The sequence below is a fragment of the Ascidiella aspersa genome, chromosome 8 (assembly GCF_963924565.1).
Source record: "Ascidiella aspersa chromosome 8, kaAscAspe10.2, whole genome shotgun sequence".
Lineage (NCBI taxonomy): Eukaryota > Metazoa > Chordata > Ascidiacea > Phlebobranchia > Ascidiidae > Ascidiella > Ascidiella aspersa.
Genome location: NC_139454.1, coordinates 23,851,182 through 23,873,368, shown reverse-complemented (window position 1 = coordinate 23,873,368; position 22,187 = coordinate 23,851,182). Strand labels below are relative to the sequence as shown.

General features: G+C 36.8%; 1 protein-coding gene across 1 annotated transcript in view; it reads right to left on the bottom strand.

Moving 5' to 3' along the window:
- Nucleotides 1-22,187, bottom strand: part of LOC146136971 (sodium-coupled monocarboxylate transporter 2-like) — a 45,558-nt gene that overhangs the window by 16,146 nt on the left and 7,225 nt on the right. The window contains exons 12-15 of the mRNA XM_083396302.1: nt 20,150-20,296; nt 19,204-19,311; nt 18,847-18,904; nt 18,524-18,647 (exon numbers count right to left, since the gene is read on the bottom strand). Coding sequence (XP_083252428.1) covers nt 18,524-18,647; nt 18,847-18,904; nt 19,204-19,311; nt 20,150-20,296 — 437 coding nt within the window. The remainder of the gene's footprint in view (nt 1-18,523; nt 18,648-18,846; nt 18,905-19,203; nt 19,312-20,149; nt 20,297-22,187) is intronic.

The following is a 22,187-nucleotide window of genomic DNA, read 5'->3' as shown; positions in this document are numbered from 1 at the left end:
TTTAAGAAGTAATCGATTTATCAAACACAACAGTTTAATTAAAAAATAAAACGGTATTGTACTGAACGCATTAAACTCCGTTACACATCAGCAGAATTATGAAGTCTATTTGTATGGTGACGTAAATTCATGACGTCATTTTAAATTTTTTTTGTTTATTGTGGTCCACGCGAGGCCAAAAAAAATTTTAGGGGTCCGCGGTAAAAAAAGTTCAAGAACCCCTGACTTCGACACAAGCGCGAATAACGCAATATATATTTTGACGCCAAAAGTGTGGCTTGGACTTGACTTGCTATTTTATGAAATTGACTTTACTTTGACTAAGGTTATTTTAAAATAACTTGTTTACAATACTGGAATTTGTTTGGCCATGAAAAAGCTTACAAAATCTTTATATATGAACTAAGACAACAAAAAGCTACATGCGACACAATATCTCATTATCGGCAACATCGCAAACTTGCGCAGAAAAGTAGCAAGCTAGCAAGAAGCGAAGCTCAATAACGGATCTCTTTGTCATTTGGGCAAAGTGATTTGACCTGGTTTCGCGACGGCATACAAACGTCAGACAACATTCTTATCGGGCTGGAGCACAGCCAAGACACACCGGTCGGTGTGCGCCCAGCGTAATCATTAGTTTACCCACGCAGAAACTCACAGCCTTATTAAATTGTCGGTAAAGCTAGGAGCTGAGTCTAAACAGAAGGCAAGATGCGAAGATATTATAATTGAGTTGCGACATTGGTTTTTATTCAGGTAGGGACAAAGGCAAACACTTTAATTTAATTTAATTTAATTTTGTTTTGCTGAATGCTCTTATGTATGGTCTTGGGTATTTTAGTAAAATTGTAAGACAGAGTTAAGCCTTCATTTGGTACATATGTTTATTTAGTGTAGGTGGTTTAATTATGAAAAATGCTAACGGTACGCTATGCACGGATCAATAATGCAGCTTGAAAACGAGTGTAAATGGAACTATCAACGATGATAACCTAATATTTTCCAGGTTGTTTCAAGCAAACAACACATTCCGATAACTGAATCCATCGTGGATTGTCAATCGGACAGATGGGTAAGTGACATACAAGGTTAGAGCAATTTCGCTTAACTTTCCATTTTTTTCCACTTTCCAGTCCAAGGGATATTGCTATACAATTTGTCTTTTAAACAAACACGTGATTGGTATTGACTTTTTGTGCATACATCAATTCAAACACAAATAAACAAATATCAGTGCAAATTAGAACTATAGGTACTACAGCTAAAGGGGTCATTAACAGTTTTTCTTCTAAAACCAGTTTAGGTTTGCCAAACTATTTCATTTTAGGAACACTAAACACGGATATGTTCATAATCTTCAGTAGAAAAAGAGTGGCCCAAATAATAGATAAAAGATTCATACTTTTATCTAACATTTGCATGAATCTTTTATCAGTTATTTGGGCAACTGATTTTGTATTGAAGATTATTTCATTTTACATTTAAAGAAAACTTATAGGTTTATAAAGACTTAAATTTGGATCGTTCTACATTTTTCAAATACAACTCAAAATCAAGGCAGAATAGATGACATCGTCAACACAATTGCAATAGTACCCTAAAATTAATGGTACCTTAAGCTGGGCATAAAATAAATCTAAAGTATTTTTTAAAAAACATAGGGTTTAGGAAAGACTGTTCTATACTTGAATCAATTAAAATACTTTTATGGAATCGAAGACTTTGTTGCAATTCTATAGTTGCATTAGTACACATGTTTGTTATACACATAAATTCGACCGTTTACTGTTTTACACTGAATCATAGCACGAGGTATTGCCGAAACGTTTGAAAACAACAAGATGTCGATTTTATCGAAAATTAAGGCTTTGGCATTTATTTTAAAATTACTGAGAAAGTCGTGTATAGGACTTCAAACCGGATGGCTTAAAGTGGTTTGAATATATTTCGAAAACTAATCAATTTAAATGCCATGGTTAACATTCAGAGACTTTTGGAAAAAAAAAACATGTTTTTTCCAAAGACTTTTCCAAACCAAACCCTGATTTTTTTTCAAAAAATCACTACGTCTAACTATAACCTTCCACTTCAACCATAATGTTCAACAGTTAGTAAACACTGTTGGTTTTACAAGTTTAAGGCGTGGTTGTTGAGGGGTTTCTGGCCACACTGTTTGATCGGTAAGGGTTAGATTTGCTTTAATTTTCCTCTAAATGTTCGGCATAGGATTTTCCAAATACTTTTCAAAACCCAACTCTCAACCATGGCTGGTAAAACTCTTATATTGATCAGGCATTGGATAGGCATCGATATGCCAATATGCCAATAGGCGAGTCTCTTAGTTTTACATTTTGGCTCCGTCTTTTTAATTTTACAGTTTAACTCTGTGATAATTTTACACATCTCTGCGAACAGGGACGCCTGTGTCCGAACGGCTGCGTGTTGCGAGGCAAGATGGCTGCCGTACAAACAAGAGCGCACCAAGAGACGGAAGATTTGCGCGCGCTCATCCGATCTTCGAACGCCGAACAACAGAGCGAGATTAGAAGCCTGGAAGCAGCGGAGCGGAACGGGCACCGGCACATGATCAGCGTGCTGCGTGAGTCGCAAGTTTTTACGTTGTTTTATTGAATTAACTCCAATTTGGTTCGATTTTTTTTTCGGTTACGGTTACGGTTCGAGTAGAATTAATAAACAAGCGATTCGTAAAAAATTCGGTTAGGTTGGTGGCCAGTTCAAAATGAGGGTGCAAACACTTTCAGCTATTCCGCATGAACAATTTAACAGTCTTTATTTTTCCCACGACCGCCGGTAGAATTGTTTTTTAAGAAACGACGTAAAAAGTTAAGTCATAGCGTGACGTCGTAAAGCAAGTAATCGGAAAAACACTGATTTTGTGCATATTTTTTTAATAACGTGTCGTTGGTTCAAATTGGCAAAATTTTAATTTAAACGATATGGACGTTAGGCGCATAAAAGAATCGCGGTTATTAAAATAAAGGCATTTGTAATAAAACCGGCTTTAAAGAACGTTAGGTCAGCTTAAAGCCATACTTATTTGTCTGATCTAATTGTTAACGTAAAGCGATAGTAGCATGATTCGAAATACCCAAACAACCCAAAATCGGTTGTTTCTTTCTATAGAACAGGGGTTCTTAAACTGGGGTCCATGGACCCCTTGGGGGTTCGTGAACTAGTTTTAGGGGGTCCATAAAGACCTAATTAAAATATTAGTCCACATTTAAGGACCGGAATCAGCATTTATGAAGTCTATTTGTATTGTGACGTAAATTTATGACGTAATTTTTTAATTTTTTTGGCCTACTGTGGTCCATGAGAAGTACAAACAATTTTTAGGGGTCCGTGGTACAAAAAGTTTAAGAACCCCTGCTATAGAATCATCAAGTGAGCTGGACAAGAACCATACAAATTTATCGGATCTACTGCCAGTGTATAGGAGCACGTCATTCGAAATACCAAGACAACGGAAACACGTTTGATTCGTTTCTCTAGATTCATTAAGTGAACTGAACAACGTGACGAGAGTGCTTACACTTCGTCAGGAGGCCGACAAACGTTCTCTGCTCAAACGAACTTCGGCCATCGTAGCGGTCGAGGAAACTGTACGGAACACCAAAGCACAGACTCAACAGTTGCATGTGAGATTTACATGCATCTAGTTAAGCCGTACTTGTCTCGTAAAGCCGTACAGACAAGCCGTACTTGTCTCGTAAAGCCGTACAGACAAGCCGTACTTGTATGAATTATTGGTAGGCCAACTGATTTAAGCAAGTCTTTGAGGGCCTGATGTAGCATTGCTGAAATAAGGCTAAATCGTAGATATAACAAGTGTAGAAAATTTTAATTTACATTTTAAGCACTAATTACCAATGGTCAACTAAATAAATAAATCAATGCAAGTATTTATATTCAATTATTATCTAAGCCATACTATCTAAAGGACCGAGTCTCTGCCGCCGCAAGCGGCTGCGAGGGCGGTTTCCAGCGAAAAAGGGACATCCCCCGATGCACTCTACCGGTCCTGTCGGGAAGGGATTGCGCGGCAATTTACAGGGCCGGTGCTAGGAGAAGCGGCGTTTATGTCGCGAAGCCAGAAGGCATTGCAACGCCGGTCAGAGTAAGTTTATCTTGTCGTTTAATTTATCTTGAGCGTATTTTCAAACCAGGCGTATATAAAAAGGTTTCAAAAATAATATTTGCCTAAAATCCTAAATCTATATTTAACTCCCCGAAGTTAAACCAGGTGGATTTTTCCGAGACACAGTGTGGTGTTTACGATTTTTTTTAATTTTCGTTTTGGGAAAGCTTCGTTTTATAATTATTTGTGTGCGAAATCGAACATTGTGTAGTGTTGACGTGTGTTGTATTACCTTGCCAGGTGCTACTTAACTGGAGTCTGGTAACCCCTTGGTGATATACATTCAAATTTTGGGCAGTCCAATAGGCCTAAATTGAGATATTGGCATTTCATTTTTTTAAATAATTTTTTTTAATATAAAGCAATTAATTAAAAAAAAGCTTTTCGCATTATTCCTGCAAATAAGTAAACTTCGGTTTAATATTCAAGCAGGTTTTTGATCGAAACGACTGGTTTTAAAAGTATTTTTGTTTCACGGCGTTAATTTATGGCGCCATCTCTGGCGAATTATATGCCGACCCTCATAAACGAAAACCAAAAATATTTTTATACCCAGCTTTATACAGCCACATCACGGTTAAAACTACAAAGCGAAAATGCTAGTAAGTATGCCGGGAACCGAGAACGTTGCGAAGCACTTAACATTAAACGCATATATAACTGCCGCAAAATTATTTTTATACCCCGAATTATAAAGCAACGAAAAAATTCTAAGTTTCCTGGGAGCCAAATGGCTGTGAAGCGTTCAACATTAACCGCTTATATAATTTGATAAAGGTTTTATGCGACATGGAAGACGAAGGTGGAGGTTGGACGGTTATCCAGCGTAGATTCGACGGCACTTTAAGCTTCGAAATGCCGTGGAAAGCTTACCGGGAAGGATTCGGGCAGTGGAGATGCGACAGTGTGGGGGAAATGTGGGCAGGGAACGAACTCATACACAGGTAGAACCGCGTTTGTTTCTGCTTGGGAAAACCTCATGTTTTCTTTACGATTTCTGCGAGTGCTTCTTGACAATTTTACCTGCTTTAGTAAAGTGTTGCCTAAATTGATTTGTTTAATAATTATTTACTTAAATTACCCGTTGGGTGTCGCGTAATCTTCGTTTTAAACAATTTAGTTTAAAGAAATGAAATTAAGCCACGTGCTGTACGTTGATTGTAATATAGTTAAAAGTGTTACACAAAACATATCCTGTGTAAACATATTTGTACCACACCAGCATTTACGGGTGCGCTTTATTTTATTACTTTGTTTTTGCAGTGATATGATAAACCGCGAAAATTTGCGTAAGTGCGGCTTAAAGAGGAATTTTTGCAAGTTAAGTCTTTAAAAAATGGAATGTTTTTCAAAGTTAGTCCTTGAAACCCCGTAATTTTTACAGTTGCATGTGTTTCCTGGACCACGTTCACATTTCTCATGGCGCTAATACAAGCAAATGTTTGTTTTTTTAAATCTAACAGCTCGAAAATGAGTCAACTTTACAAACCTGGAAAAAAAAACTTCCAACAGCTCAATTACTGCGGCACAACTCTTTTCCACTTACGTTTCATTTACAGTATTAATAACACATAGAAAAAATATCGAAGCCCATACAGAAGTAGGTAGCATTCTGAACGTTTCAAAACGTCTTACTACAACCTCCAATCAATAATATGTTTATGAGTGGGTACAGGATAGCCAAAAACACTTAACTAACTGTTAGTTCTGATTAAGATAAGCTAATTGTTGAATTTCACGACCACATTTTTAATTCAGATTGACTCAACAAGGAAACCAGCACCTCAAAATCGAACTGGATTCGCCAAGTAACCAAACAAGAACTATCACATACCGGTGAGTTAGAGCAGGGCGGGTCGCAAATAGCAGATCGCGTCCCAAACCGTTTACTATGGGCCGCGAAAATATTAAAATCTGTATATGGCGACGTATTATTTTTTATATTTATGTCTTGCATTAGTGCACAGAGTATTGTAAAATCGCAATTACTGTAAACTGTACATTCCTTAAAAAACAATATTTTCGAGTTTCGACTTTGACTGAGGAAAACAGGTTTCTTTAAGGTACTTGTGTTACGACATCGCGTTTTGACGCAATTTCATGCCATATCATGTCTTCAACACTTTATTGTTCCTTAAACAAAATCCAGAACCCGCACAGCGTGATGCTGTCTTTTAAGTTCACATGTTTTTTTGTAAAAGAGTCGCGTTAGGATTTGTGTTGGTCGCGCTGAAATGTATAAAACAACCTTAACTGCAGGTGATAATTACAGTACGCTTACTACCGGATTAAGCTGGTTAGAAGCGGATGCAATCGTAAGACCACAGGGAAATAACTATTAAAATAATTATATCTTCCACTTGTGGCATTCATATAAAAACTCGACATGCTTTAATTCGCTCAGGCTTAGTCTTCTATATCAAAAAATGATATTAACAGTTTATCAGTCGAACTAGAAAACAACGAAACCGGATTTCTTTATCTCAAAAGAAACATGATCATGATCAACATTGGCCATCAAAAACATGCAAATATACTCATAGTTTTTATCCATTTTTTATTTGTTTTTTTTGCGAACCCTAGCCTCAGACAGCATGTCTACACTAGGGAGCAGGTGACATGAAGAAGGTAAAGCTCTGTTTCTGGATATTTGGCCTACGACTTCAAAAATTGTTACGTTTAACGAGAACAGAGCAGCGTTTAAAATCTTCAAACATAAATAAGAAGCACCCAATGTCTTACCAAAGAGCAATTGCAGCGCTGGCATTTTTTCACCACTTATCCTTCTAACAACATCTCTAGACTCCTAGTGGAGCTTTAATTATTGTTTATTTTAACAGAGAGTTTCGCGTTGGAGGAAAACGCGATTTCTACCGACTCGATTTGATCGGGGACTTCGTAGCTGACCCAGGGGGTGAAATAGGGGACCCATTTGGGGCTCAGGGGTCATCTGGCCACCTAAGGTTTGCGACTCGAGACAAGGTTGACGACTGTGAAGGTAAGGGGTTAATTTTTAAGGGAGTGGTGAAATATTTTTCCTGGTATAGGCGTGTCATCCAATTCATCCATTCAAAATACGTGATTGGAAAATATTCGACCATATATGCGTTTCTACCTTTAAAAAATTGGTATTGCGCATGCGCACGTCGGACTCCGGTGCCAGTAGTGTATTGAATCCATTTATTTAACTAAAAAAGGTAGATATTCAGCAATCTATACTGAATAGATGTCATATATTTCATCCACCCGCAATGCTTGATTGAAAAGTATTCCACAATATGCTATTCCACTTTTAAAATTGTGTGGCATTATCAGTTTCAAAATTTTGTATTGCGCATGCGTACGCCGGACTCGGGACTCCGCAGCCTCTATTTAACCCATTTACATAACTAAAAAGGGTAATATTCAGCAACAAACTCAATAGGCGTGTCATACCACTCACAATACGTGGTTGTAAAATATTCAACTATATATGCCATTTTACATTTACAATTTAATTAACAGTTTGCGGCCTTATCAGTTTTAAAATTTGGCCCTGGTGAAAATCGTTTCCATCCACTCTAACACGCACAAACTGAAAAAGAACAAACTCAGCCAAAAAACAGCAAATCTCTTTTGTCAGTAGGTCTTCGCAGGTCGGGTGGTTGGTGGCATAACACGTGCGATGGAGAAGCGAACCTGAACGGAAGATGGAACTGGGACAGACGAAGAGGCAAGAAATTGCAAAAAACAGAGTTTAATTGTTAATAACTATGGAGTTGGTCAGGCTACCAAAACAACTAGCCAGCAGTGAGGTTCGAACTCACGACCTCCGGTCAAGCCGGGACCGTTCCTGCAGTGTGAATAAAAAATCGCTGAACGTAGCCTACGCAATAATACTAGTGTGAAACATTTATAATAAATCTATCTGAGCAAAATTACTTGTGTAAGTGAGAAAGAAACCGGGTGAAATTAGAACAATAAACCAAAACGTATTACTCCCTTGGAAAGGCGCTACCTAAGTGGCGTAGGTCTGGTCAATCTGAGTTTTGTGAACATTGTTTCAATTAATTTGCAGGAAATCTGCACAAAACCGGGATTTCTTGGCCGACGTTGAATAGAGGAAAAGTCCGTATCAAAGGAACAAAGATGAAAATACGACCCAGCAACTTTTCATAACAAGCCAACATGAGACGCCATCTTTACCAACTAAATTTGACAAGTGTCGCACAAGAATAAACTTTCGTCAACGTTAAAATAAAACGAATGATTTATTTTTTGTTATAGTTAAGCAGTTGCTTCACAAGTTGTTTTTCGGATTACTCATCAAAATTTTTAGCCAAGTTGTCGCAAAATTTCATCATAACATGACTTCATAAAATTAGGAATAAGACAGGGTAAGAAAAAAATTAATAAAAACAATAAAAAAACAAATAAAAACAATCTTGTCCACTCTTGAAATTTATAAACTAAAAACGAGTTGGTTTGATTGAGAAAAATACCAAAAAGTCAATTGTTAGAATGTGTTAGTAAAACATGCACGTGCTGGATAATTGCAATGCCTATACGACGTCGTTAAACAATAGTCTCGATTGAAAAATAATGCAGCTATTCTGCTTCTACATGTACAAGTCCTATATATTTAAGGCCTATATAGATAACTGAACAATTGATGAATTCATTTAAAGTTTGGCTTAATGGGTATGTCAACATGCTACCGTTTTTGCCCAACCATTACACATGGCAACCTTCCAAGCATTAAACAGTGCACCATTGATGCCCCGATCAACTTACGTCAGTGCTTTTACCTATACGGATCGTCACCTGAAAGTGGGTCACCCTGTGATTTTCTTGGTTAGCCAAATGCAGAAGTTCACGCGGTCTCATCTATAACCGATAGCACGCGACTGATGCCATTGCGTTAATGCAGGAGTGAGAGTAGAATATTTTCATAACGTAACGCTTAAAAAATTTCAGAGATTTCGTCACAAAGTTACGTCATAACGAAACGTCTAAAACAGGGTTCTTAAACTTTAATTTTCACCGCGTAACCCCTAATATTTTTTTTGCTACGTCTGGAACACGGTAGGCAAGTTATTAAAAGATGACGTCACAAATTGACGTCACAATACAAATAGACTTTACAATCTGTTGATTTCGGTTCAAAAAATGTGAAAGTGAAATGGAGTATAAATACAGTCAATGCAAAACAGTTTTTTTAATTAAACAGTTTTCTTTAAATAAATGATTATCTTCACTAATATACACTAATATTTTAATTAGGACTTCATAGACCCGTGAAACTAGTTCACGTACCCCAAACGGGTTCATGGACCACAATTGAAGAACTCCTGCTTTAAAACAAGTAACCCTGGGGAACCTGAGGTAATCGTTCGATGTCGTGTACAAATATGCAACTGAAATCTTATGTTAAAAACATTCAAAGAGATGGCGGGAGAAAAAAAAACATTTTTTTTACCGATATGGCGTAAATGCAAGAACTTTTTTTACAAGAACGCCGTTCCGGGGCGTTCTTGCTTACCTTCACCAACGTGTAAAGTCTCTAACTTTTTTCCGCTAAAAAACTGAAGATTGAAGAATATATGCAGCATTTAAATAAAAATTAGAACACCAATATCGACTGTGAAAAACAAAGTGTCGAAATGTTGGCAATAGTTTACGTTTAGAAATTCAGCGGCCGCAAAAAGTTCTGAAACACTGATTTACCGTTAAAAGAGCTATTATAGGCTTCAAACTTACAGACATGTGTGTTAAACTATGATCTAACCCTTAAAGTCGTGCCGAGACACACAAACTTGAAATTAAATCACACATATTTAACTATAGGAACAGTCACTTCGAAAGTCGCACTGGCCAAACCATAAGGTCTGCACATGATTATCACATCGGATTTCTTAAATTATATATCCTTGTAGGCCTTGCTGATTTGGCAAACGGGTGTTCGATAAACAAAAAGAAATTTTGCCCAAACAAAATAGGGCCAGCATGCTTTCAAAAAGCCACAGAAATCTGCAGAAGGAAAACCAGTGCAACAAAAACGATATTGTCAAGTGGTCCGAGGACAAGCAAACACGTTGTTTGACGAACTCTGCTGATAAGGTGATAGGCTCCGTGGCGACCGGGGTAAGGTTATTGGCGAGCGCAAGATACACACAGGCGGTAAAGTGCGGCTTGAGGGACGGTTTGCTGAATAAAACGCTTGATCGGAATATGAAGATTGCTGCAGCGGCGTTTTGGTATTTGCTCAGCGTCACTTCAATAAAAGTAAGTCTATTTTGGGTAAAAAATGCGTTTTATTATAAATGAGATTGTGGTTTTTGTTGAGTTGGCCGAGAAATCATGGCGATTTTTTGGTTGACATCAGAAAAAGAAAGAAAAAATCTAATTTTAATGCTTATGAACAGTTTAAGGCAGTAAAATACTTTAGTACAAAAAAGTGAGGTAAAAAAATACAGTTGTTTTAAAATAAAAACGTGTGATGCTAATGTGCTGTTGTGGACTTCAATAGTACACTTTTAATGTAAAAACGAGTATAAAAATTGATTGTTACATAACAAAATACGTGTTTAATGGAATCCTAATTCTCTTAACCTTCTTACTTTCATAATCTTTCGAAAGTATATAATCAAAATCACCCGAGGCTTCCATTTAGTAGCCTCGCATAACAAAACCGCGTTTTCGGGGTGAAAATCGAGCCCCTTACGTTGGGTGAACTGTAACAGGTTGGAGGGGGGCACTCACCACCCCTGTCCTGCCCCTCGCCTTGTAAGATGGCGGCCGAACTGGAGAGAAACGAGGCGCTGTTCAAACGCGACAAGCTGGCAATTTACACAAGCACCAAGGCGCTGTGCGAACGAGTGAACGCAGTTCGCGGATTTCTGGTCGAGCATAGAGCGCACCAGAACGGGCGAAGGACGCAAATTAACAGTAGGTTATTGTTGTTGTTTCGTGTGGGCAAAGACTTTTAGTATTATTAGCGTTTAGGTTGTGCTGATACTGGCGCTGGCCCGTAAGGCTAGGGCCGACGGCTGCCTTAGTCTACACGTTTCTTTTTACACCTGTCATGCAGAAAAAAAAATTAGTCAAAATTTTGCTTGATAGCCTTGTTGTAACAATTCTATATGGCTCTTCTATAACAAAGATTTTTATAAAACGTGCCGACTTTTCATATATTTATCCGGATAATCTTCAAGACTTGCTACGTGACAGCGTTTAGAATGTGTTGCTACGGGTAAGTGAGGCGGCCCGACGGTACCTAAGTCTTCTACAGGTTCCTTGTTATGCACCTGCCTCCAAGGAGCAGGCGTCTAGAGATACCTGTCCTTAACCTCTTGTACTCTAGACAGAGTCACTTTCTTCAATATTGCTCGTTAAGTATATAACAAATCCTATTACACACGATAACGAAACACGGTAATTAGAGCCGCAATATAAGACCGCATCCAATCGAATAGCATAAAATTGAATTAATCCAAAACGCCAATACCACTAGCCGACGCCATACTGGGTTAAGTAGTGGAGTCAGACTTGGACAACTAGATTTATTTTAGCTTTTTAAAATTAGATTAGAATTAAAATTAGAGCATTTTAATTTTTCAAATTAGATTAGAATTAGAATTACCGAATTCCTAAAAAAAACAAATTTCACCTAGAATTTGAACTAGAATCACATACAACCAATTTAATTTAATCGCAAAGTATTCTTATAAGAATGTGAATGGTAAATATGGGTGTGCTAATTTTTATGCTTTTTAGACTGTAAAATTTACATACAAGTCGTTCCAACCAAAGAGTTTTAATTGAAAGTCTGTGTTTCAACTGAGTGACTAAAAATGCCGTTGGACAAAGTAGCAGTTTTGGAAAAATACGAATTAGATTAGAACTAGAATTAGAGCACACAAGCAATTCATAAATTAGATTAGAATTAGAATTAGCCGCATTTTGCTCTAATTCAATGAATTAGAAAACTAAAATTATCTAGTTGTCCAAGTCTGAGTGGATAAAGACACACACAAACATATGTGTTTAATAACATCTGTGATCTAGCCCCTCGGAAGTTGCTTTATGACCAACGATTACGGCTTCCGTATCAATAGTACACCGAAAAGCCTTCGCAGACTCGCCGAATATGTCGATCTATGATGCAAGCAGTGCAAGCCAGAAAAACAACTGGCCTAAGTCTGAGTGGAGTAATGCTTGATTAAGGCTACACCGAGCTAGACCGACTTACTCACTTACTGAATTATCAACAAGCGTCACATTTTAATGTCGGACAACAAAGCCTTATATTTCACGCAGACAAGATTTCCCGCCAGCAGGATCTTTTAACTGAGCTGCAACAACGGAGGGAACAACTTGTTCGCATCAAAAACGAAAATGCTGACAGGTTGGTTGGAACGAATATCACAGAATTCGCCAAACTACGGGCTGTGGTGAATTATTTGTTCGCGACATAATGCCTAAAAATACCTTAAATCAGAGCTTCCCAAACTTGGGTACGCTAATCGAGTTCAAGGTGTCGTGAGTACATCCGTTTTTTTTTATACAAAGTGTTCAATCTCTAAATTACTAATTTTTCTGGTTTGACATGCTAATGGCGAACTTAATGCAAACGAAACCCTTTAAATGCACATTACTTCGGCAAATGCGTGCCAAAGTGGAGATCGGAAAATGTTATGTTTTAAACTGTCGGGGAGTATTTTAGTAATGTGAAAGGGGTCGCAGACTGAAAAGTATGCGAAGCCATGCCTTAAATTACTGCTAAATCTAGTTTGTTAACAGAAAAATAGCTAATATAAACTACATCACGATAAAACGTTAACTTGAACGACAATTTTATCAAGCTTATTTTAATATAAATAGTTATCCAAGCCTGAACAGGCGCCAGGGCAATTTTCACTAAGGTTTGGCAAAAAGCAACACTTAAAAATGTTTTATCCAGTGTGGAAGAGCTTCAACAATCCGTAATTCGAGTTGAGGAAATGCAGGAACAGGTTGCAGCCCGCAGCGAACAGCTGAGGAATAAATGCTCGGTGGGGAGCAAGGCACCAGAGCCCTGTCCTCACGTTATAACCGGAACAGGTTGGTTCGGGCTATGATCCCAACTATAGCTCTTTTTGCATTGTGGAATTAGTTAATAGTTACATGCAATAGTAGAATACTCTAGCAAAGCTAGTACTTAAGTTAAGACACTTTTTATAGATGTTAAAAGATATATATATATATAATACAATATATATTCTTATATATATTAAGATATACTGACGATGCCTGTGCTGGCGAAATATAATTATATATGCGTGCTGGCTATATCTTTTAACATCTCTAAAAAGTGTCTGACCTAAATTACTAGCTTTGCTAGAGTATTTTGCTGTTTCTGATCAGGAATTAAGGTCGACATTTATCTTGCAAGGGTCAAGGTGATTTCCACTATCACATATGCAGTGCTACGGCTACGTAGAGAAACAACCCTACAGCACAATGGAACATTAAAAACTCTCTCACATACAATATTTAATTAAGTTGTCGAATTGTCGGATAAGAACAGTTTTAACGTCCGTTCGCGGTAACTTTGACCCTAAAAAACGAAAACTACATATCACGAAAGTATAGAGCAGTTCCAATTTCAGGGTTGAGATTTGCGATCGTCCGCTAGACAATGTTATTTCGCTTTTGGAGAGTGCTTTCAGCTAACAAATGTTGTTAACAGTATATTCGCTAATCTATATGTTCTTCAATTAACTGTGGTGACGTTGAGTCTATACCCAAAATACAAAGCGTGAGATGTAACTTACATATAGACCTAATTTTTGTAAACAGCTGCATTCTCGGCAAGCTTTCGCACAACCGTGCTTCATCAGGTCAAAGTATAAGTGAAAAGTTTTTGCAAAACTAGCACGCTATGCAAGCTACCGCAAGTAGAACAACAAATCAACCAAGCGTAACGCACGTGTTAAATGCTATATGCATTCAGCAGTCCAGTAAACAATCCAAGTGATCTCTATAGTGGCACTATAACAACTAGTTATCTTGCTAAGAATCTGGTTTCTTTATAATTCGTCAAAAGTGCAAACTTTAATTCACTGCTAATTCTGATTTTATAAATAATTTTAATAAAGGTAAAAATCTAAGAATCACACGCACTTCAAAACAATTCGGTAAAGAAACCAAGAGCAGAAAGGCAGGTAAACTTTAAGGCAAAACAATGCATGATATTAGGGAGGATGCCATCGCAGTGAATATTTCCGAATTTTCACTATTTTTCAGATTGTGCGGAAATTTACGCAGCAGGCGGTCGGACCAGCGGTGTGTATCACGTGACCATTCCCAGATCCACCAAATCGATGTTGCTCTTTTGCGACCAAGAGGTAAAGGCCAAATAAACGCTTATAAAGTTTAACTGAGTTCCGCCAAAATTAGAGTGATGAATTGTGCATCTAAGTCGGTTACTTTAATCAACCGGGTCGTTCAAGTTAAACAGATTTGAATATCCAGATGTCTAATCGGAAACAATAATAGCCACACCTCACATTTAGGCCACTACTCAGTATAGGTATGTCAGCGGTTCACAACCGGGGTGGGGTGCCGCTTCTAATGCTCGAGGGAGCCAATAGATAATTAAAATTATTCTTGAATCAGCTTTCAGTAGATGTGTGTTGTTTTACTCAGTGTATTGCGACTATTTTGGCAATATACTTAACTAAAATTCAACAAAAGGTGCCTCAAACTATATAACCTTATAAGGGATGCCGTTAGCTGAAAAAGGCCGAATTATTTCAAGATACTTTTCCGGAAACTTTACAATGTTGTAAAGACTTCAGTCATTCTTTGCGACTTGAATTGACCAAAGTCTTTTGAACAAACGATTTCACTTCAACTTCAGACAATTTAAATAAAATGTTCTAAAAATCTAACCAATGACATTCTGGAAATATTAGGACACCTATTGTCGATTTTGAGTACAAACGTTTGCTTGTCATCTGTTTTACAGCAACGAGGAAATAGTGCTAGAAATGGAATAATTTTTTAACAGAGTGCACAGCATTTAATTTGATCCTAAAGCCTTGGCTTAAAACTGATTTAAATCAATGACAAGTAAATACTTGGAATTTGGACTTTGTTTCCTTTCACGTCTAAAATAAACGTAAATAATCTCCTTCACCTCCGATAAACATACTATTATTCTTTCGCAAGTTTTATACTGTAATTAAGATCAGCAGTCGCGCTTCACCTAGAAAAAAAGAGGAAATCTAATTTTTAACGTCACCAAATCGATGCCGCTTCTCGTTTTAATGCAGACCGACGGCGGCGGGTGGACTTACGTGCACACGCACGTGAGCAATGACATCGATTTCAACCGCGACTGGCAATCGTACAAGTTTGGCTTTGGCGAGGTTGATTGCGCGCGTAGAGGGGAGAACAACTACTGGGTGGGAAATGAGAACTTGCACCTGATGACCACACATAAGCACCAACACCTCAGAGTGGACTTGGAGGACTGGAAGGGAGTCGAAAGGTTGGTAGAAGCGATTTGCAAATTTTTTCGTTTCGTTTTTCAAGACATAGGTCCACCTACGTCCGTTACAGTCGAGGTACCAGGGCCGGATTAACCATTAAGCTACTAAGGCTTTAGCCAAAGGCCCTGGAAAAATTCGGCCCTCAATTTTTTTAGGTTAAATTTTTGTAAGGCCGATAGTGATACAACAACTTCTAAACTTCCACATGAAACTTCGTTCAGAAAATTGTTTCGCCGCTATGTGCGTAAACTATAGGTCTGTCAGCTTTGAAAGATGCTAAACAGCTTACTGATTTCTATGCGCCCGCTTTCGTCCGTTAACGTTCCAATACGAACGTGTGTATGAAGACGCTTTCGTCCATAACAACCCCGATACGATCGTGTGTTAAACTACCAGCATCTACATTATCTGACTCCAGCGTGTCATGTCGTCTTAACGTCCGTACACTTTTGAAGATGCTGAACAGCATATTAATTTGTATAGGTCCGTTTCAGCCGTTCAAGTTGCGGTATGTACGTGCGAGTAACAACTTCTAAACTACCACATGAAACTTCGACAAGCAAATTATTTCACCGATAACTGCGTAACGCAGCCTTTTACATGCGTACCTACTTTCGCAGATGCTAAACAGCATATTTATTTCTACGGGCCCGCTTTCACCCGTTACCGCTTCAATACAAAGGTGTGTGCAATTCCTAACTTCCACGTCAAACTACGTTTATGGTATTATCTAGTCCGTACGAGCGTAAGGCTCTATTTACAGTCGTACAATTTCGCTAATCAGCATACTGATTTGCATAGGACCTCTTCGGTCCATTAACGTTTTAATATGAACGTGTGTACAACTCCTAACTTCCACCTAGAACAATGTTTAGTGCATCAATGTTCCTTTACACGCGTACACTTTCGCAGATACGCGCTTTACACCCATTTCGGCGTCGGCTCGGAAAGCACGGACTACACACTGACCATAAGCGGCTACCAAGCGGACCCCAAGGGATCGATAGGGGACGGTTTTGCTGGGCACAACTTCGGCAAAGAGGACGACGTGCTTATCACAAAGCACAACGGCATGCCCTTCTCAACTGCAGATCATGACAACGACATGTATATTGAAGGTGGGTGTTGACCATGGCTGGGGAGTCACTGTAAAAACAGCGTTGGAGCCACAGATTAATCTCACATATAATGGCATCGGCTTCAGCTCCTGAGGCACCAAAAACATAACCAAGGCTCTAGCTCCAGTAAAACAGCATTAGCTCTAACTACAGCTCTAGGTGCGAAGCCATTAAACACTTAACCATTGGCTTCAGCTCCCATCCTCCAAATACATATATGCAATGGCTCCGGCTTTAGCTCCATACTAGTATTTTTCTAGGTTGCCTTTGCACGTGTTAAATTAAGTTACATCTGTCACACTAAATTGTTCAGTAGTTTTCATTTGAGCAATTCAAAATACTTTCGAGGTAGAGCACATAAAAATTTTATAGCTTCAGCTCTCAAAGTGTAAACTGTATACCTTTTACAAAAACGCACAATTTCCCCATAAAAACACTATAGCCATAACCAAATAATTACAAAATACGTAGCCTTGCACATTTGTGCATATTGGTATTTATGTACGACACACTTTAAATACATTACAATTCCAAACACAAAAAACTACAACATATACCAGACGAGACCTGAGCAACTTACAACCAGCAGGCTGTGTCAGCTAAACAATTTAATTCAGCACATGGTTTAACTTTAATAAAACATATTTTGAGTCAAAAAAAAAAAAAACGGTATTAAAGATAGCCAGGAATACACTGTGTCATTTTTAATATATATCTATACAAACCATTAGATATGCTCAATTTAACTCATACTTTTTGGTCTTAACTAAATAAAGGCAACTGTGCCCTGCAAGGAAGTGGTGGTTGGTGGTACAACAGCTGTTCTGCTGTTAATCTCAACGGAAAGATCTACCAGGATGGTTATTACAGGTACATGTAAAGAAATAATGGACTTTTAGTTTTAATTGTTAAACATTCTTATATATTTTTATTTAAAAAATACCAATATCCATTTCTGCATTACAAATACCATAACTCTAAACAACAGTACTGATATATACAACAAAGCTTCAAAATATTCTTTTTCTGTCTGGAAGTGGTCATTCCATTTCTTGTTATTGTTACTATTTTAATCGAACTGTAATTCTGTCTCCCGAAATCACAAAACAAAGGGCATTTAGAACATAATAGCATAAGGTGCTGTTAGACACAGAATAAATAAAGTCTATATACGAGTGGGCAGCATTTTTTTGAGTGTTTTATATAACTTTTAATTTATTTTCATAAATAACAAAATATATTATTATTGAAAATGAACAAGTAAAATAAAAAACGCTACCTATCTCTGTATGGGCTTTTCTATTGATTCTAAATCTAAAAATGTATGATGCTTTCAAACTCCTGCCATATAATTACATATATAGTTGTCCCTAAATACAGTAGTGTTATAAACCATACAATCTTTTAACAGAAGTGAAGACACTGAATATGGATTTGACAATGGTATGATTTGGGGACCTTGGAAAGGCGTCTGGTATTCATTGAGAAAATCAAGCATGAAAATCAGACCAGCATCATTTTCATCAACATAACAGATGTCAGAATACAAGTGTCTTCAATTTAGTTTAACAACATTATTAAGTGATGCATATAAAAAGTCCTGGTGAAGTCGAAGTACTTATAATAAATTCCTAACTTTAGAATAAAATTCCAAACATTGTGCTTTTCTTATTTTAGGCACTTTTCTGTTTGTAAAAGTTTGATTAAGTTGCTTTGGAGAAAAATCTTACTTTGTTTCGCTGCGTTCAGTTGCAGTAGCTGTTTCGATGTTTAACCGAAATAAACTTGCCGCTGTTTTTGTAGCTGGACTCAGCCTTCTATTGAAATTGCTCAAAGGAGATCGTTCACAGGTTTCTAAATAAACCAGCAAGCAATTAAAGCACAGTTCCTAATGCACATATTTTAAATTAAATCATTCAAAAACTAATTATGTTGATTTAAAATGAAATGAACAAAACAAAAATTAAATTACGAAATTTTCTTACAGTTTTATACACATGTTCTGGCATTTAATTGGTCAAAATATAAAACTATAAAATTGTTATGGTCTTACCTTGCACATTAGAGAGAATGGTTAATGCTGCACGCTCCTCTACCAAACTGACCATATCCTAAAAACAAAAACGGTTACACTTATTGTCGCTTTAAAACAGTGATATTGACATTGAAACATGAACACACATATGTGTGTCGACTCGCTCCCTTCTGAGCCTGCATAGCTCAGTTGGTAGAGCGACGGTCCCGGCTTGACCGGAGGTCGTGAGTTCGAACCTCACTGCAGGCCAGTTGTTTTTCTAGTCTGTCCTGCTTGCATCATTGATCTACAGATTCGGTGAAGAGTCTGCTTTCGGTATACTAATGATATTGACATTATAATAAACATATCATGAAAGACAATACACAAACAAACCTGTATAAAAGTCATATTATCAACAGGATCTCCTGACATGTCTCGGAAAGCCTTTTTATACAATAAAGGCAGATGATTTGGTGGAAAGTAAGTGTTTGACAGAAAATTCTATGAAAGTAAATGTACATCTATTAAAAGTACCCATTTTTATGTACAAATAATAAACAATTAGGATAATAATAGGAGTTCAGGTTGCGTTGGCAAGGCAAATTCAAGCTACTATTATTGATAAATCCATGTATAAAATTAGTAATCCCTGTTTTAAGGTTCATTAATGTTTTTTCACAAACCACCAGAAATTGGGGATTGAGCGCTTCTGGTATTTACCAATTGTTTCTCATATTTATATTAAATTCAGTGTTGAAAAGTCCATGTTCAGTAATTTGTAAAAAAATACCCCAAGTTTAAGTCAAGCCCAAGTGAATACCTTACCTATCCAATGCAAGTCTAATTTCAAGACGTTTCTGTTGTGGACTTTTACGAGCAAAGCAATAACTTCAATTCCTACCAAGAAATAGCGAACTTTTTTAGAAAAAATAAAAAAAAGAGAAAAAGCTTTTAAGAGTTGGTTAAGATTTTTTTGCCATAATAAGGCAAGTAATTAACAATTTGTTTTTTTCAACGCAAAAAATTAATTCATGATTCCACCTCTAGCATTATTTTACTTGACCAAAACAAAGACAGGTTGCAAGCTAAATAGGTTTACTAAAACAAAAGAAGTAATTACTCAGATTCTGCCAAAATAAGATTATATTAAAACACTTAATCTTAATTGAAATCAATTGCTAAATTTCTCAAAGGTCAAGTAAAATAATTTTTACCAATAATAAAATGAAGTAAGTCATTCTACCCAAAATATTTAGGTCCATTCAAGCCATTTTAAAACAATAAATTAATGCCATTAAGTTAAGCATTACCTTATTTATTGCTAAAATTGGTTTATTACCTGGTATAAAAGTGAGGAAGCTTTTTCCAAAGAATCAAAACCGAAAGACAAACTACCCAAATTAAGTTTCTTGTCCAAAACAAGAGATTTCAACTTTTCATCCAACTGTTGGAGCATGGCAGGGTTGCTTTTAAATTTCTCATGGACCTGTGGTTGTACCAACATTTTATGTTAAACCAGAATGAACAAGGCCTTTAAGTATATAAAAGAGGGTATTTACTAAACTAATTAGGTACTTCTGTGGCCCCCAAGGGCTAAATCAGAGGGCTAAATTCTGGGAAACTAAATTTAATATTACAACCAACCCTTAGGGTTGCTGCCAACAGCCCATATAGGCAGAAATGTTATTACAGCCACGCAATTTTAAGCTGCAAAATTATTCCTATCTGGCATACAGCCCAAATTCCTTAAATTGGTAGATAAGATGTAGACCTCCATGAAACAACAAAAACATGAAACATCTCAATTAGACTATTTCACGCTTAAGTTTAAAACTATAAATGTTAAAATAAAGCTGTTTTTTTCGTCTAGAATCCTGCCACATTTGTTAGAGTCACAAAACAAGTTGTCAAAAGTGAAATTTTAAGGAAGAACTTAATATGGGAGAATAAATATAATAGCAAGCAATAAAAAACACGGACGAAAATGAGGTAAGATTTCTACTGGCGTCGAAAAAGTATAAACTTGGACAAGTAAAAATAAATCATAGCTTAAGAAGCGCACTGCTTTAAACACAAATCAGTCAGCAAGGTGTATAAATTTTAATATAAGTATGCATTTTGTCATATAAATGAATGGCATCATAAGTTTATCTCAATTCGAATAAACCTTTTTTAAATTATAGAACTTTATCGTCGGTATTATGTGATCTGTTGAAGGGCAAAATTCTGTTGTTGAAACACATTCTAGGAGTAAAAATAAATTATTATGGCGCTCTTTCACTTATGTACATGAAAAGTTATGCAAAAAACAAAACAAAATAATACCGCATACCACAACGCATATTGTTTAGGTTAGGGTTAGCGTTTGGGTGAGGGTGGGTCAAGTAATATTATGTTTATTGTTAATAATAACTTGACCCACCCTCAACCAAACGCTAACCCGTACCCTAACCCAAACAATATGTGTTGTGGTATGCGGCATTTGAAAAAAGTTTTTTTTTTTTTTTTTTATTAATTTTTACGTACAATAGTGAAAGAGCGCCATTATTATTAACACACCTTTTCAAAGTATTGGGCCCATTCAAAAGCCCTTTCAATTTTTTCGGGATCCAATTGCTTTACCTTTGAAGAAACACTTAACTGAATGATTTCAATAAAGTTTTCAGACTTATGAACGATACTATTCATGATGTCAGTTGTACGTGTAAGTTTTCGTTGTTGAAAGACTTTTTAGAAAATCAACAAAATTCTTCGCGCGAGAACTTACAAGGTGATTACCCGGGGGAATTTTTGTGCGGATATTTGATGTCTATGAACAAAATGTACAATTTCGTTGAGGATATATTTTCTTGTTTCTGTAATGACATAGTACTTTTCGCTAATAAACCGTCTGACTTTTATTATTAATATTTTTTTATTTTATTGATTTAATTTTGAGCAAACAAACATGGTGAGCAACGAAAAACTTCATGATGTTAATCAAAAATAAAGCAAGTAGTCCCAAAGCAGATGTACAGAAGTGTTGCAATAATAATTAAGTGATGTTGTAAATAGACGTTAGTAGGTGAAAAACTCCAGCAAACTAACGTTTAATATACTTTTTTTTGCTTATTTTTGCTTCTCCCAAGTTAGCATACTTTAGGACGTGAAAATGTTTACTTTTATCAAACTGCAGCCTATATAATTTGACACTGGTTGAGTCTGCAAATAGTGGGCCGCGATGCAAATTTGAGTTTTTCTTCAGGGTCGCGTAAATCCTTACACACACAACCTTGTAAATGTTTATTCTAACCTGAAGAATGTACACAGTCACAAAATAACATAAAAACTACAGGCGACGATATGGACATAAATCATAACAATGACTTGACTAAAAG